The 16,999-nt window shown below is 40.2% G+C and overlaps 1 protein-coding gene across 2 annotated transcripts; it reads right to left on the reverse strand.

Moving 5' to 3' along the window:
* Nucleotides 1-9,639: 9,639 nt before the first annotated feature.
* LOC308411648 (uncharacterized protein) lies at nucleotides 9,640-16,698 on the reverse strand. 2 transcript variants are annotated; one of them, XM_080905620.1, is made up of 6 exons: nucleotides 16,565-16,698; nucleotides 16,216-16,255; nucleotides 16,070-16,132; nucleotides 15,961-15,987; nucleotides 15,674-15,834; nucleotides 9,640-15,515 (listed from the first exon to the last, which is right to left on the reverse strand). In XM_080905620.1, the coding sequence occupies exons 1-6, from the start codon at nucleotides 16,578-16,580 to the stop codon at nucleotides 15,508-15,510; spliced, it is 315 nt and encodes a 104-aa protein (XP_080761746.1). In that variant the 5' UTR covers nucleotides 16,581-16,698; the 3' UTR covers nucleotides 9,640-15,507. The 2 variants fall into 2 exon arrangements, with proteins under 2 accessions (XP_080761746.1, XP_080761745.1); XM_080905619.1 differs by lacking the exon at nucleotides 15,961-15,987 and having other exon boundaries at nucleotides 9,640-15,834.
* Between the last annotated feature and the right edge of the window lie 301 nt (nucleotides 16,699-16,999).

Here is a 16,999-nt window from a genome sequence, read left to right on the forward strand (position 1 = left end):
AGCCAAGAAAGATAGGTGTACTGTTACCATCATTCATTCACAGTCAACGTCCAGACAATATTGACCAGTGCATCTCACACTGCTGGGCTGTCTGTATGAGAGTGTTCCCTTTGAACAAGAATCCAGTATTTTTAAAAGATTTTGCTTCCAGTTGCCCACAATTTGAAGCAAGTCAACATCCCAGCCATTGTTATATAAAGATGAACCTCCAAATCCACCTCTAAACGCCACATTGTTTCAGAACGTGGGTGCAACCCCTGGCCCTCACTAACACTACCATATGTGGGTTTGCACTAGTACAGTTAGCATTACTGGAAACATCTGCCATGTCAATGTAACAGCCTGGAATGGTGCTGCCTATGACTCTTTCTTGGACAGCTTCCACTGTGATGGTTACTGGATCCTACTCAGGTGGGTTGGTTCTGTTCTCATATTGTTCCCCTGCCACTAAGAGAACACCTTGGATGGTTCAGTAGAGAGAGAGTTTATTCCCCCGGCTTCTATCTATATGGTGAGCCAAGGGTGTGAGTCTTTTCTTGGCTGTTTCTAAGACCTTAGGTTTAGACAGCTTTCTGTATTTCTTGTTGTTCTGCAGCTCTCATAGTTGTATTTGAGTCTTACAAGCTGTAAAAATCCAAAACTACAGTATTGTAGCATCCCTCTGACAGAAGACAGAGACGATTGGTATTGTGTTTACTGGCTGTTTATTAATACCAGTAACACAGGCTACTGTAGACCATAGCCAATGCCAAAACAACAGGAAAACTAACTTGTAAACCAGTCCGTTACAGTATATTAGACAATGCCTCCAAGATATAAGTATGAAACTGTTTGCTTGATCCACCAGAAACAATTACCACCTGACCTCAGAAATGTCCATGCCAAAAGGTTGATTCTGTCCATTTTAACCCACTTTGGCACATCAGTATGAACAAACAGCATGTAAGATCGCTGATTACAGGAACCACCTGCGATTCAGCCTCAGATGCAGACAAAATGTCAGGGTTCCTGTGTCGTTGACCCCGTGTTTTCAGTTTAGTCATGTTCTACTTTTAGTTTCCATATATACACGTCCTGTTTTATTATGTCAGCCCTTTGTCAGTCTCTGTGCATTGTGTTCTAGTTTCCTTCTGTTCACAGTCTTCTCATTGATGTTGTCATTGCCGTGTGTTCAGTTCAGTCAGCCATCTCCTGCTGTCTTCATTCGTAAATTACAATAAACACCCTTAACCCTCACCACTAGTCCTGCGTTTGGGTCCCTCTTCTCCACATCCACACAGCAACCCCTGACACAAAAGAGGATTACTCATAAAAGTCTAAAGGGCCTTGGTATGATTACCATGACCAGAATTAGCCTTTTGGGATTTATTCACTGGATGACTGAACATGTATCATGACAAAAATTGAAACTGCTCTATGAAGTGAATAGTAGTATATAATATGCATCACAAATAATGGTTTCTACCCTTTTTAATTTTTTATTCTCTTACAGGTTACAAAGAGACTGAAGACAGTCACATCTGAGAGAGTGACCCAGATAACCCAGATCTTTTACATATTGTTTTTGTAACTTAACAAGCTGTGCATTTTCAGCTTCAGTGTGCATCTCTATAAGTTGATATAGCTTGTGTATGTTCCATTCGGTACAGCTGGATGCTAGAGCCAATTCATTGTGAACACATATAAAATTTGAATGTTAACAAAAGCAGCCATCTGTCTGTTTATAGGCTGAATTTAAAACAACTTGTTCCATATGCTTCGTCCTATTACAAGTGTATGAATGCTGTTACAAGAAAAGAGCTTTAAAAAGGACTCACTGAGGTTGTCCACTAATCAGAAACATCAACTTTGTGGTCAGCAGTGAAATATACCTGCATAGCCTGAGCATATTGCTGATTAAAGTGAGGTTTAGTACACATACAAAGTAAGAGTGTGTTTAATGCAACAGTAATGTGAAAATTTCAACTGTTCAATAAAGTCAAAGGGAAATCAGTTTTCTACATTTGTATGGTTGTTATTAGTATCTGAAGTTAAGATTTGCAGGTTGAGTGAATTGGTGAAAGTATAATGAAGTAAACTTCTATTTAACAGGTTAAAAAGGTCTGTTAAAATTTTCTACTAATGCCACAACCACCTCATGTAAGATAAGATAAGATAAAACTTTATTAATCCCTCGGGTGGGTTCCTCTGGGAAATTCGGTTTCCAAAAAGCACAGCACTGACAGAAGTTACAAAATATTATTTATTTATTTATTTATATATATATATATATTTATATATATATATATATTCATATATATATATATATATATTCATATATATATATATATATATTCATATATATATATATATATATTCATATATATATATATATATATTCATATATATATATATATATATATATATATATATATATATATATATATATATATATATATATATATATATATATATATATATATATATATATATATATATATATATATATATATATATATATATATATATATATATGAATATATGAATATGAGGGGCCCTCATCGTAAAAAGCAACGCTGTGAAAACGCCGTAGATGGGGCTGAATTTAAGTTAGAATATCGAGGCAGTAATGAGTATGTGTATACCGTTAAATATACCAGTGGTGCAGTTATACTTCATGTAGATTGTGGTGAGGGACTGTTTTGGGGGGAGTCACAAGTCATGTCTACTAAAAACTGGAAACTCTTTCGCACCGTTGTTTGTGCGGGCTTGGACAATGTGGGCTTCCCAGAGATGCTGTATGTTTCCCAGTGGAACAGTCCAACAGGCCCTGAGCTTTACAGGGTTGAGGCTGATCGCTTCAACCGCAGCCCGATGACTTTATTTTTCTCAGTGTATGTGATGACAGGGAAAGTCTTATTGCTGCCAGAGGGGTTGAAAACTGGAGGTTAAATCCTTACCCTCTAAGCATAGAAGAGAGCACTATATGGTTTAAGGACATTTTTTTTTATACAGTGGTGCGACTGGAGAGCTATGCTGCGTCTGTTTAGCCAGATTGACAACACCATTGTCAACATAGGCTCAACACTGCGTAGGAGGGTATTAGAAAACGCCTGGTTTTTGATGATTTTGCGACTTGTCCGAAGACTGGCTTGCCTTCTACCCTGTGCAAACCTAAAATCATAAGGCCGTCTGACAACTAAATAAACCAAATGGTAGGGTGTGTGTGTGTGTGTGTGTGTGTCTGTGCAACAAATTATAACCTCTTTTTATTGTTTTCATTTTAGAGAGGGAGACATGCATGCGTGGGACCTCTCAGACTTGATCAGGTCTGTGTGAGGAAACGGTAATCGACATCAAGCTTGCAACCCACCACCTACTGATGTTGGTGCTAAATGACTTTCTACAGGACACATGCTACGGATGTCAAACAGGTCATCCCAGTCAGGTGCAACACAGCTGCTTGCTTGAATTGCCAGAGTATTTCTTTGACACCTACTATGACAATGTGATGATAAGGCTCCAGACAGACCGATTCATCCCAGCCATTCACCTGTTTGTACGCTCATACACAGTCGCTGGGACTGGAACACAATTCCGCAGGCTTGCAGAACACACCATGACCGAACTGAGATCATCACAACATATAGTATGCACAATTAATGACAATATTGCACAACTGTTAGAAGCAAGTCGTTATGCCCGTCGTGTTAAACCAGCCATGCTTCGCATGATTGGTAACTACAGGGCTGGGAGACACATGGTTTAATGTATGCTGTTCAGTATTCATTGTCTGTGTGAATGAAATAAAAAGACATGTTAACACCAGCATCTTAGTCATTTGTGTCTTGCATTCATCATGGAAAACACCTTGTCTAAAATTTATCATGATCCGGCCCATCCTGCAGGCTTGGCCAGTTTAAATAAGCTATGTATAGTAGTGATGGGATTTCTTTCGGCTCCGAACCGGCTCTTCAGGTTGTTTTGTTGCATTAATTAATTTATTATTAACAATAATATAAAATTATGCACAAAAGGAATTACTAACGTAAAAAAAAAAAAAGTGGTTTTATTTATGTTTATATATAAATATATGCAGTGGCCTCTTGAGACAAAACACGTACAAACTCCAAAAAACATTTCTAGCATGAACTGAACTTCCAAAGCAGAGCTACCTAGATCACTTAAATTACACAATTCAAAGCATGAAAGCATGTGTGTATTGTTTGTGTATTTATACACAAGCATTCATATATAGTCAAATAAAAAAAAAAAAAAAAAAAAAAAAGTTCAGTTACCTGTTACTACCACACACCAAATCCAGTCGTTGGTACTTGCTGGCTTGTGTAGCCACTAGGTAACAAAAGTTCAACACTGCCCCTAGCATCCTGGAGCACTTCTGTTGTGTTTTGTACGTGCTTTGGAGTTTGAATGTGCTTTGTCTCTAGGGGCCACCGTAAATATAATTTTATTTATTCACTCCACATAAAATGTAATAAATAAATCATATAATACAAAAATCAACTATTCACATTTCAACTTTTAACTATTTCAATTTTCAGCTTTTTCCTTTTACAAATTTAAAGTGAAACAACACAAAACACTGCAAACCACAACACAATTAAATATAAATTATAATATGAAAACAAAAAGAACATGCATATTCTCTGTAATATGGACCTGCATGAATAAACTTTCTGAATCCTTTATCATCTGCAACCGAAAATAGTTGTGGATGATTACTATACCTTTCTAATGTGACGTTGTTGTCCCTGGCTCTCTTTCTTTGTCTCTCCCTCTGGCTCTGTTCCTGTGTTACTGAGTGTAACTACCATCCACCCCCCTCTTTCCAGCGTAAAGCACAAGGCTCGCATGCTGAGTGAAGCGAAAAAAAAAAGTGCGAGAGAGAGGGTGAGAGAAAGAAAAAAGAAAAAAAAAAAACCCACGCCTCGCGATGAGCCGGCTCGCGTCGTTCACGTCAAAGACCCGGCTCTAAGAGCCATTTCGTTCGCGAATCGACAAACAGTTTCAAGCCGATCTGGTTGATATGTCTGAATATATGGCAGATATTGATAATGTTAGATACCTGCTAACATGTATAGATGTATTCTCAAAATATGCATGGGTTAGATGCCTCACAAACAAGACAGGGACTGCTGCATCAGCCGCTTTTGAGGATATACTTACTGAGGGAAGGATCCCTATGAAACTAGAAACAGATGAAGGTAAAGAGTTTTATAATACAACCGTTAAACAGCTAAAGAAGCGATAAAGCGACCTCCTTGTTGAGAAATGTTTGAAGTTATCGGGATCAATAAAGTATTCTGATAACATCAAACATTTCTCAACAAAGAGGTACGTTTTATGAGCCTGAAATACAGCGCGTGATTGTTGATAAAAACAAAATATTGAAAGCATATTGGCTAGAAAAAAAGTGGCCCGGAAAAAGATGGCTCTAGTAAAATGGTTAGGATGGCCTGCAAGCTTTAATTCATGGATTTCAGAAAAAGACATCATCGATGCGTGATTAACCAGACGACATAGCTCTGCAGTCATTCATTCAGCACAGTGCAGTGACATTAAAACACAATACAGCCCAGTTAGTAACTATGTCAGTGTTATGGGGCCTAAAGGCAGTGTTCTCACATTTAGAGGGAGACTGGCAGAAATCCTAGGATTCAAAACAGAAGTACTTCATTATAAAAACACATACGCCCCACATCCTGCAGACATATACAGTGGGGCAAAAAAGTATTTAGTCAGCCACCGATTGTGCAAGTTCCCCCACTTAAAATGATGACAGAGGTCAGTAATTCGCACCAGAGGTACACTTCAACTGTGAGAGACAGAATGTGAAAAAAAAAAAAATCCATGAATTCACATGGTAGGATTTGTAAAGAATTTATTCGTAAATTAGGGTGGAAAATAAGTATTTGGTCACCTCAAACATGGAAAATCTCTGGCTCTCACAGACCTGTAACGTCTTCTGTAAGAAGCTTTTCTGTCCCCCACTCGTTACCTGTATGAATGGCACCTGTTTGAACTCATCTGTATAAAAGACACCTGTCCACAGCCTCAAACAGTCAGACTCCAAACTCCGCCATGGCCAAGACCAAAGAGCTTTCGAAGGACACCAGGAAAAGTATTGTAGACCTGCACCAGACTGGGAAGAGTGAATCTACAATAGGCAAGCAGCTTGGTGTGAAAAAAATCAGCTGTGGGAGCAATCATCAGAAAATGGAAGACATACAAGACCACTGATAATCTCCCTCGATCTGGGGCTCCATGCAAGATCTCATCCCGTGGGGTCAAAATGATCATGAGAACGGTGAGCAAAGATCCCAGAACCACACAGGGGGACCTGGTGAATGACCTGCAGAGAGCTGGGACCAAAGTAACAAAGGTCACCATCAGTAACACACTACAACGGCAGGGAATCAAATCCCGCAGTGCCAGACGTGTTCCGCTGCTGAAGCCAGTGCATGTCCAGGCCCGTCTGAAGTTTGCCAGAGAGCACATGGATGATACAGCAGAGGATTGGGAGAATGTCATGTGGTCAGATGAAACCAAAGTAGAACTTTTTGGTATAAACTCAACTCCTCGTGTTTGGAGGACGAAGAATACTGAGTTGCATCCCAAGAACACCATACCTACTGTGAAGCATGGGGGTGGAAACATCATGCTATGGGGCTGTTCTTCTGCCAAGGGGACAGGACGACTGATCCGTGTTAAGGACAGAATGAATGGGGCCATGTATCGTGAGATTTTGAGCCAAAACCTCCTTCCATCAGTGAGAACTTTGAAGATGAAACGAGGCTGGGTCTTCCAACATGACAATGATCCAAAACACACCGCCCGGGCAACAAAGGAGTGGCTCCGTAAGAAGCATTTGAAAGTCCTGGAGTGGCCTAGCCAGTCTCCAGACCTCAACCCCATAGAAAATCTGTGGCGGGAGTTGAAAGTCCGTGTTGCTCGGCGACAGCCCCAAAACATCACTGCTCTCGAGAAGATCTGCATGGAGGAATGGGCCAAAATACCAGCTACTGTGTGTGCAAACCTGGTAAAGACCTATAGTAAACGTTTGACCTCTGTTATTGCCAACAAAGGTTATGTTACAAAGTATTGAGTTGTATTTTGGTTATTGACCAAATACTTATTTTCCACCCTGATTTACGAATAAATTCTTTACAAATCCTACCATGTGAATTCATGGATTATTTTTTCACATTTTGTCTCTCACAGTTGAAGTGTACCTCTGGTGCAAATTACTGACCTCCGTCATCATTTTAGGTGGGGGAACTTGCACAATCGGTGGCTGACTAAATACTTTTTTGCCCCACTGTATGGCAGAAAATACAACATGTTTATTTATGCAGATATCACTGATTACCAACTTGTGGGTGATGCCCATGCGCGACGATGGCGCGTAACCATTTTACAATTTGACAGCCCACACTACACACCCGTGTCAAAGACATTAATTGACGACATAGAAATTGATTTGAAAGACGACCAGAATCAACACATACCCTTTTTATACGGTAAGGTGCTTGTCAAGCTACACTTCTGTCCGATAAGACAGCATTTAAAAAAAAATAAAGGATGGTTGTTTACAACACAGGTGAAGCAAAATATGTACGGTATTATCTGAATCAGGCTGGGGGAGAGCTTGGAGGGTATATCAGCACCAGCATGCAGTATGGGGCTGGACTGGGAGGCTTGTTCCGCAGCTTGTTTAGATTTGCAGTACCGCTGTTTAGAAAAGGAGTCAGTATAGTCAAACCCCACCTAAAAACTGCCGCATCAGGCATAGTGTCTGATGTCGTATCCAACATAACCAAACCCGCAACCACTAAGCAGGATGGTAACGGAGTGTATGTGTATACGCCCAATACTTCAAAGACCCCACCCACAGGACACACTATGTCTAACAAGTGTAAAACCACAAAACCCGCCAGGAGACCCAGCAAAACCATCGCGCGGAGTGAAAAAAAACCCAGAGCCAGTCGTTCAAAAACTACAGCGTTTGACATTTTCTAAATGGCACTGTTACACAGTCAATCTGGAGAATGTGTAAAAACAGAGCTGGACCGGTTTACCATTCCCTACACACAGACTAGCATTGAGAAAAGCACATTTATTGAAATACTTCCAGTGTTGGCAATCACTGACGGAGGCCCGATCGAGTTTTACATCTCATCGTCTGGAGAAGATTACCTGGATCTAAACGACACATATATCTACACGCGTGTGAGAATCACAAACGCCGATGGCACAAACTTGACTAGGGATGCAAATGTAGGATTTGTTAATTATCTTGGATGTTCTAACAAGTCTATGTTAATTTGGGAGATAGACTCACTAGCCAATCATCCAACACGTATCCATACAGAGGTGTGATAGAATGTCATCAATTATAATAAGGACACTTTAGACACACAGTTCAGCACCGGGTTATTCTGTAAGGATACATCATCACATGAATGACACATCCATAGAAGGGGACAACCAAGGCCTTGTGACCAGAGGCAGATATACAGCGAATAGCAGCATTGTTGAATTGATAGCGCCTGTACATGCAGACCTGTTTTTTCAAGAAAAAACTATTACTTAATGGAATAGATCTGTCACTGAAATTTGTGCGCTATAAAGACGAATTTGCTCTCATGACAGCGGATGACAATGCGTACAGAGTTAAAATTGTCTCAGCCAGTCTGTTTGTCAAAAAAGTAAGCGTCTCATTTATACCAGCAAGGCATATTTATACTTAAATTTGTCATCATAAGCGTCTCACCAAGCGTCACACTTGCGCACAGCAAGGCATTGCATCATGCAAATGCAAAATACACTATAGACAGAGTATCTTTAAAGACTTTTTCCATACCTGCTGGGGCAAGAATGATAACTACTGACAATTTATTTATACCTAAATTTGTCATCATTGCCTTCATTGATAACGAAGCTTACACAGGCAGCCTCACCTGTAATCCATTTAATTTCAAAAACTGTGATATAGAATTAATTTCTTTATATGCTGATGGTCAGGCTTATCCTGCTAAACCGTTCCAGCCAAATTTCCAGAGTAAACAGTATACCAGAGAATTCTATCAGCTGATACAAACCGCTGGAAGACATGTAAAGGACAGACTACTTGCCATAACTGGTGACGACTTTGGTAGCGGGTAAACTTTATTCTGTTTCAATCTGGAAGCTGACAAAGGACATTCAGGCAATGTATCGTTAATTAAAAATGGGAACGCGAGGCTTGAAACCCATTTCAGAAACCCACTACCCCGCACAATGAACATCTTGTGCTATTCCGTATTTGATTCAGTCATTGAAATAGCTAACATGAGACAGGTGCTCTTGGATTACTATTGAGACAACAAACACTGTCATGAACACTATAAAAACTATACAACTATCAGCCGTGATGGGCAGGATTATCAATAAAAACACATTTTCTAGGTGTGTTAGCCATGCAATCAGCTACCCATTGCACAGCTTCAAGGACTCCCGGCTATGGCTATTGTAAACACTCACTCTTCTACAATGCCCGGGGAACAGCGATTATGTGTGTGTGCAACGTGGATACTGATATGTACTAGTGGCTATAATAAAAGACAATATGAGAGCATGATTTAATCGAGTCAATGGTATTTATTATCAAAAATTGTTGCATATATTATACAGTCACATCATACATGCTTCAAGTGTAATAAAGAAATCAAAAATACATTAATAATAACAAAAAATATATTTAACATTGATAAAAGAAAAAACATTAACTATAATAAAAGAAAATCTAACCGCAGCAGTTAGTGAAAACAAATTACAGCAGAAAAACAACAGTCAATATTTTTGGCAGAAAAATAAACAACATTACAGCTGTGATAAGATATAGTCTGAATTCAAAAATCCAACCACTCAACAGGACCACCCTTTAATTTATTTTTTATTCTTTATTTTTTCTTTAAATGTACTATCACGCAGTGGGACTGACAAGGGTCAATCAGTGTGTGACCTTCTTTATACAAGGCAATGGTCTTATGTACGCTGATAACGGTATGTTTAAATCTGAAACAGCCTTTAAAAACTCTGTCCAGCCTATAGATCTGTGTGTGGTTGTGACAGCTTTAATCAGGTCATAAATGTGCGAACCCGGGATGGTGCGTTTATCAACAACAATTTCGCCTTTGTCATTGTAAGAAATCAAGTCTGGCGAACGGTTCAGAGCTGATAGAATGAGTTCTGCATTCCTCCTACTCCTTTTTGGTATGTGTGTCAAAACACTCTCTGCAATAAAATCCTTCACCCCAACATCACCATAAACAGGAGGGGTGACCGCAGGTGGGACTTGCACATCTGTGTTAAACTGTTCCGGTAGTGATAAAGACAAAACACTCTTTTCACGGGCCCCTTGTCTCACAACTGTTAGGTATCTTTGGAGAATATCGCCATATTTTTTAGCTTTCTCATACACATCTATGTCTGATTCATGTAACACATGAAGCATCTCCTTGTCCAAGTCATTCTGAGCCTGCTGTCTGATGTTGCCTGTGTGCTGTTGCGGTTGCTTCAATAAGTCCAGCTGATGTTGAGGCACCAAAAACATCTTTTGCACATGCTCCATTGTCACCTGTTTGCTATCAGACTGGTTATAAAAGGGATTGCAGCCCCTAATAAGGGTAGTAAAAACCCTCCAGATTGAAAAAGAGAAAGACAATCAACCAAAGTTTTTATCAGCAATCAGTCTGATTAGAGATGTTTTCTTTTTTAGCCGTTTGTACTGCTGATTGGTCAGCGGAATGTTACCTTGCAATACGTTAAAGGCTATCTCACACAATGCATTGATGAAATCCAAGCCAGCATTGCTAATAATAACTCTGCATAGAGCCGGTGGAGACTTTTATATCAACTCCAACAGAGACAGATTCCTCCGCATGCGTGATGACATCCTTTCACCTCTTCACTGTTTTTTGTTTTGGGATATAAACAACCAGACTGTATGACAGCAAATTTGTTCTGAGTTTTAAATAATCTGGGGTCTTGGCTTTATAGTCTATTAAAATATACCCATATGTTGTGGGTGTGGCATCATTAAACGCTTCCCTAAAATATTTAGTATTACCAGGAAACATTTGTCTACCTAAAAGCATGATTTGATATTTATCTCTAGGATTGTTAAACAATATTAGGTAGTTAGTGTTCAAGGAAATAGTTCTTCTGGATTTTCCTTGAATAAACAAATTCTGAACCAGATATATACAACTCAAATTCCTATGATGCACATACTTTGTGAACACATTTTGTACTTCTAAATTGTTGGCGGCATCGTTCATTACATCGTCTATAATTAACAAATTATTCTTGTCTGTAGGCAGAAGGGTGTCATCAGCCAGAGATTCGGGTATACCGTTAACGGTATAAGTTTATGTCTCTTATCTTATCTTAAGAAGCTGGTCATAGAGTGGCTGCCAGCATGAGCATATATACACAATGTTATCAATGCTGTGTGAAATAATCCTGGAAGCATTTTCAATGACATTTTTGACAAAAAAAAAAAAAAAAAAAAAAAAGTCTTGCCGCAGTTACTGGGACCGCTGACCACCATGCTGAACGGGTGCTGCAACCTGGCATCAAACCCATGATCTAATTTAAAATCCATAAGGTTGTGTAGTATAGTCTGGGAGCACACGGCGCTTGTTGTAGACAACTTTAAGCTTCTTCACAACGGTTTCATTCTTCAAATGAAGCTTCTTTTTATCGCGTTTGATATTATCAGACACAGCCACTAGGCGTGTGTCTGATTGGCTACAACTTGTGAACTAAACCTTAAGGATTTGTGGGTGACAACTTTGGAGTTTAGTGCGTTCAGTGTTACACCTTTACAGTTGACCTGGGTTTTGCCCAGCGATGTGTGATACGCCTAGCATTTTGGCCCACCGGAAACAAATTCTATTGTGTGATCCTCCACACCTCCCTTTCCAGAGTCTAATTCGCTGGTGAGATCCCCCCAGTCATTCAGTCGCCAGGGCGTGCTGTGAAAATGACGCTGTCTGTATCACAATACAGCACACGCTGCTGCAAGTTATCTAACAAATCATACAGCATGAGTCTGGCGTGTCTTGAAGTCTTCATGGCCCCCACAAGGACATTAATGTTCTTCACGCGGGATGCTCTACCATCAGCGTGGCGCCACTTCACCATGGCGACGTCGTCAGAGATTAAACAAAACTGCGGCACGTCGTACTGGTCGCTGAACATTAGCTGAACTTGTTGCCGTTTGTCAAGTGTTTTCACATGTTCTGGATACTCTGAGGCCTCCTGTTTAAGTTTTAGAAAAGCTTTCACATAGTCTTTAAACATTGTGTCAGTCTTGTTGGGGAAGTGCCACACCTCATCAATAGAAACAATCCAGTATCCTTTCTCAACAGCTTTTTCAAGCTCAAATAAGACCCACTGTTCCCGCATGCTGTGTGCTGGTTCTGGTCTTCAGCGCACATGCTGCAGAGCGGAAACATCAGTTTACCATGGCACCTGTAGGGAAGGACTGTGTGAAAAAGACCTCTTGGAGGCAGGACTGTGCATTTAACAAAACCGAAATAATTTTCTAGTCTGTCAAAGTTGGTGTAAATGATTTGAGGGTGTCCTACAGGATAATCTTTTTTAGATTGCACTGTGGGATAGCTTCACTTTCGGGTAACATTTAACACAGCCGTGGTGAAAATATCCTGCAAATTCATAAGCCCTGTTACTTGTGGGGTCAAAGCAGTCCACAAAAATATGGCCCAACCCTCTGTTCGCCTCCTTTGAGAGCATGTTTTATCACTGTGTTGGTAGTGTGGGACAGCCATTCAAATAGAGACGTTTGAAAACGTCTTATTCTGCTCAACGTATGCACCATCATACGTGAGAGCGAGCGTGTCTCTAGGCAGAAACAGTGTTTTATACACACACCCATACTGAACGCAGCCAGGGTGGTATACATGAATGGATCAACTTGTGTACAACCCAGTAGAGTGTCACAATATATGGTGCATGCTTTACGCAGGACATCAACATCGTTAACACAGTAGCGTCTGACTTCAGCCTGAAAATCAAAGGGGTTCTGTGAGGCGGTCTGATACCATTCCATGAAACTCGCCTTACCACTTTCAGACATGCGCTCATAGCCATAGAAGGATGGGGCTGGGTACAGACCAACACAATACTCATTATCCCTCGTGTTGAATCTGTGTGGGAAATGGCCCTTATGCAGGTCATGAAAACTTAAAGCAGAGGGTATTTTGGCAAGTCCCATGGGCAAAAAGCTGAACGAATCAATCCACCGCTGGTCATAGTCCCTGTCATGCATCAGAATCACACGGCTCCCTCTCATTGTGACGGTAGGTGTTATGCCCTGCATGACAAAGTACTCCAGAAGTATGTAGTTATCAAAGCCAGATGCATTATAGGCTATGAATGTGTACCCACGAAACCTCGGACGTCTGTAATGCTGCACAAACGCCTCCACACATTTTAATGTATTATATGTGAACTTGTTACCCTTCAGATCAGACACACACACACAAAGTTGGCCCCATGTCTGCCGTTGTGATACAGTGTCTCAAAATCATAAAATATATTCATCACAAGGGTTCCGTTTTTCAACAGGCTGTATGAAACACTGATGCTCAGAGTCCCTGGCTAATTTAGGCTCGTGTCAGTGCTCACATTTAGGGTGGACACATCTGTGTGGTGATTTCTTTGATTCTTTATATGTGACACCACAACTCATGCAATACTTCATATTGTCACATGGGACCATGTTGTGTTTTATTTCTGGTAATTTGTGTTGTCGGTAACAGTGTTGTGATTTGCAGATGTGGTTACAGTCACTGCATTTCACGGTGGGACCACTGTGGTGATGACAGAGTGTGAAACATATGTTGCATCTATATTTACAGCTGTGATAGAGCGGTGCTTCCTATGTGTTGTAACAGAAATTACAAACATAGCATGCCCCGAGAAAACCTGATGGCTTTTCAATCAGGTGATAATGTTCATTGTGCAGGTACAATCATTACAGTGTTTGGATTTGGCTCATCATGTGTGAAAAACCTATGCAGACGTTTACACCCTGCTGCGTGATAATAGATTACTTCCTTAATGTTTAGGTGTTTCTCAAATTTGCCGGCATCAGAGAATGACACTGGCTGTAGTGCATAGACCTACTTGAGCATTTAACTGTTTAGCAGTAGCAAGTTTTTCATGCTCAGGGGATGTTGAATTTAATGAATGTGCTATGCAAAGGGAGAAGCACAAATTGTGTGTGTTGTTTGGTGTGTACAAATGTTTACCCTTCTTTGAGAGAATCTCATCATAAGAGATGTTTGCCAGTTTTAAGCGAGCACCATCGCTACTGTTTTGAGCAACCGTGACAATAAACTCTAATTCAACATGACCGATAGATTCGTCATTACTTTGCATAACTTGAGCTATTTGGTTGAGAAACAGGTCAAGGTCATACTGATCATCAGGATTTAAAACAGCTTGAACATCAGAAGCCAATGAGGGCCCTCGCAGGACCACATTCAGAACACAGCCCTGCTGAGATCCATCCACAGCTCTATCACATTGGCGAAGCAGTTTATAACTCTTTCTGGCAGTTGTTCAGGATCATCAAGACTTATGTCCCTAAAATCAAGGTGCTCACGCAAGTCTCGGGCGTTGAAATTAGGTATCTCTCTAATGCCAAGTTGACTGACTGCCAGACCCAAACTGAACAATGGGCTCGACTACTGCAGCACCTGTTTGTGAATGGTTAACACTTAAGGAATTTCCATTGTTTGAGGGGTTGTGTGGTGATGCGTCAGCAGCAGCTGCAGCAGCACCCAGATACGCATGTACGCTAGGTGCACACCCCCGATCAGGTGTGACAGAAGCCTCAGTAATAAGACAGTCAGTGGTAGCCTGAGTAACAACAGTCCCTGCAGAAGCCATGGCAACAGGCAAATCTGGATGTGAATCGGTTGCATGATCAGCAGCATCAATATAAACAGCATCAGGTTCAGAATGAGTTGGGCAAGGACGTGCATTAGACACAAGACTGCCTACTACAGTGACACTATTAAGTCTTGCATGCAAACTTTTGAATTGTTTATTATTTGCGCAGCCCACTAGTTAAAAGCCTCAAAGTCAAACCATTTAGCCGAGTGAAGGTACCAAAATTGTGTTTGAATAATTTACGGAGTGGGTCCATGGTGTGGATTTTAAAAGTCAGCGATTTAAAAATCTGCTACTAATGAGATCTAATAAACCCCAGGTATTGTGTATTGCCTGGGTGATACCAGTTAGACCACCTGCAATTTCTTGCAAGTCCCCCTGTGCTGCTTCTTGTTGTTGGTTGAGTTTAGCTGCCATTTCTTGCAGGTTCCTCTGTACTGCTTGTTGATTTTGGCGAGCATCGATCAAAGATAGTATATCGTTTTTGAAGCAGAATGACTCTGTTCTGAAGTAGAGGTGCTTGTAGCATTTAAGTATGCGTCATATGCCTGTGATATTTGAGAGTCTGTTATGCAGCCTTCTTCAAAACCTATGTCTGAATCACTGTTGTTTCTGAGACATTCTGGCGTGATGGGTATGTCAACTATATTGAAATCTGATAGACTGTACTCAAAAACATCGCTGAAATCACAAGGCAGGCACTCACTCTGGGGTATGATGGAGAATGGCTCTGAGTCTCCTCTGTTGCACAAAGCTTGTGGTTTTTCTTGTTGTTGTTGTTGTTCTGGGAGTTGAATATCACGTAAATATTCCAAAAGCATCAAGGGGTCTTCATGGTCCACCTCATGGGAAGGGGTTGTGTGATTGCTGTGGAGATAGACGTGTGTTAAAAACATTATAAATATATATGCATACACACACACACACACACACACAGTATCATTTCAAAAACCGTATATGCTTGCGTCTTGATTTATTTATGACTATACTCACCCACTCGCACTGTATTCTGTCTCAGGCCTGGTGTATTAGAGCATTTGTAATTATTTAAACTTTTTTCCTTTAAATTGGTTGACATGTATACTGAGACTTGTATACATACCTAACGTAAGGTTTGGTCTTATCGCCCCCGCTTCTGTAAGTTTTTCTGGACAGCTTATTGACCCTATGCCCGGGGGAAAAGCACAGTTAATACACGGTTTAAACAAAACATACTTATATTTAAAATGTGTGTAACACTGTGCATACCTTGTGTTTTTTAGAGGTGTAGTTTGACCTGCCTGTGATCCTGTAGAATGAGACAGAAACATACATTTTAAATGTTACTATATAAGAAACAGGTAAGATTGTTTCTAAAACAATGAGACATCGTAGAAAAAAAAAACAAAAAACTGGTTTGCGTGAGCGCATGACTATTTAAAAAAAAAAAAAAAGAAAAAAAAAGAAGAAACACCAGCCTTGTGTGAAACGTATGCTGTCCTATTGTGACGAGCTCCTAAAAATTAGGCTTTTGTTTTAGAAAAGAAAACAGATTGAATATCCTATGATATGCTATGATATAAATTTAAAAATACAATAATAGTATTGTTTTACTTACCATATATGAAGTCCATGTTAAAAAAAAATAAATAAATAAAAAAAAATTTAAAAAAAACACTGTTAGCTTTGCTGACCGTTCTGCTGAACGAAGTGTTGTGCTCGCGAGGGCTGTTTTGTAGTAGTGAGGAAAAATACAGTGTGTCTGATTAGGGTGTTTTTATATAGGTGGGGCTGGTTTCAGTTGACCTCTGAAATGCAGAGATAAAAGAGTAGGATGTAAAGAAAAAAAGGTTTAAAAACCTTTGGAGGTTCAGTTGGACATGGTTTCAGTTGACCTCTGACATGGTGAGATAAAGGAGCAGTTTACAATGAAAAAGGTGTAAACTATGGAGGTACAGTTGGGATGTGTGTGCTGGGATGCTCTTGATAAGGAAGCCTCTTTAAATGTTTTCTGACCTTTGGGGTGTGACAAAGTGGAGGAGCAGTTGTAATG

Source organism: Rhamphochromis sp. 'chilingali' (genome assembly GCF_963969265.1).
Source record: "Rhamphochromis sp. 'chilingali' genome assembly, chromosome: 1".
NCBI lineage: Eukaryota > Metazoa > Chordata > Actinopteri > Cichliformes > Cichlidae > Rhamphochromis > Rhamphochromis sp. 'chilingali'.

Coding starts and splice junctions, on each gene's coding strand:
- LOC308411648 (XM_080905619.1), bottom strand. Junction 16,133..16,215: donor ACACCTCTAAAAAACACAAG/GTATGCACAGTG, acceptor CCCCGGGCATAG/GGTCAATAAGCTGTCCAGAA. Junction 15,835..16,069: donor AAGACCAAACCTTACGTTAG/GTATGTATACAA, acceptor CTATCTCCACAG/CAATCACACAACCCCTTCCC.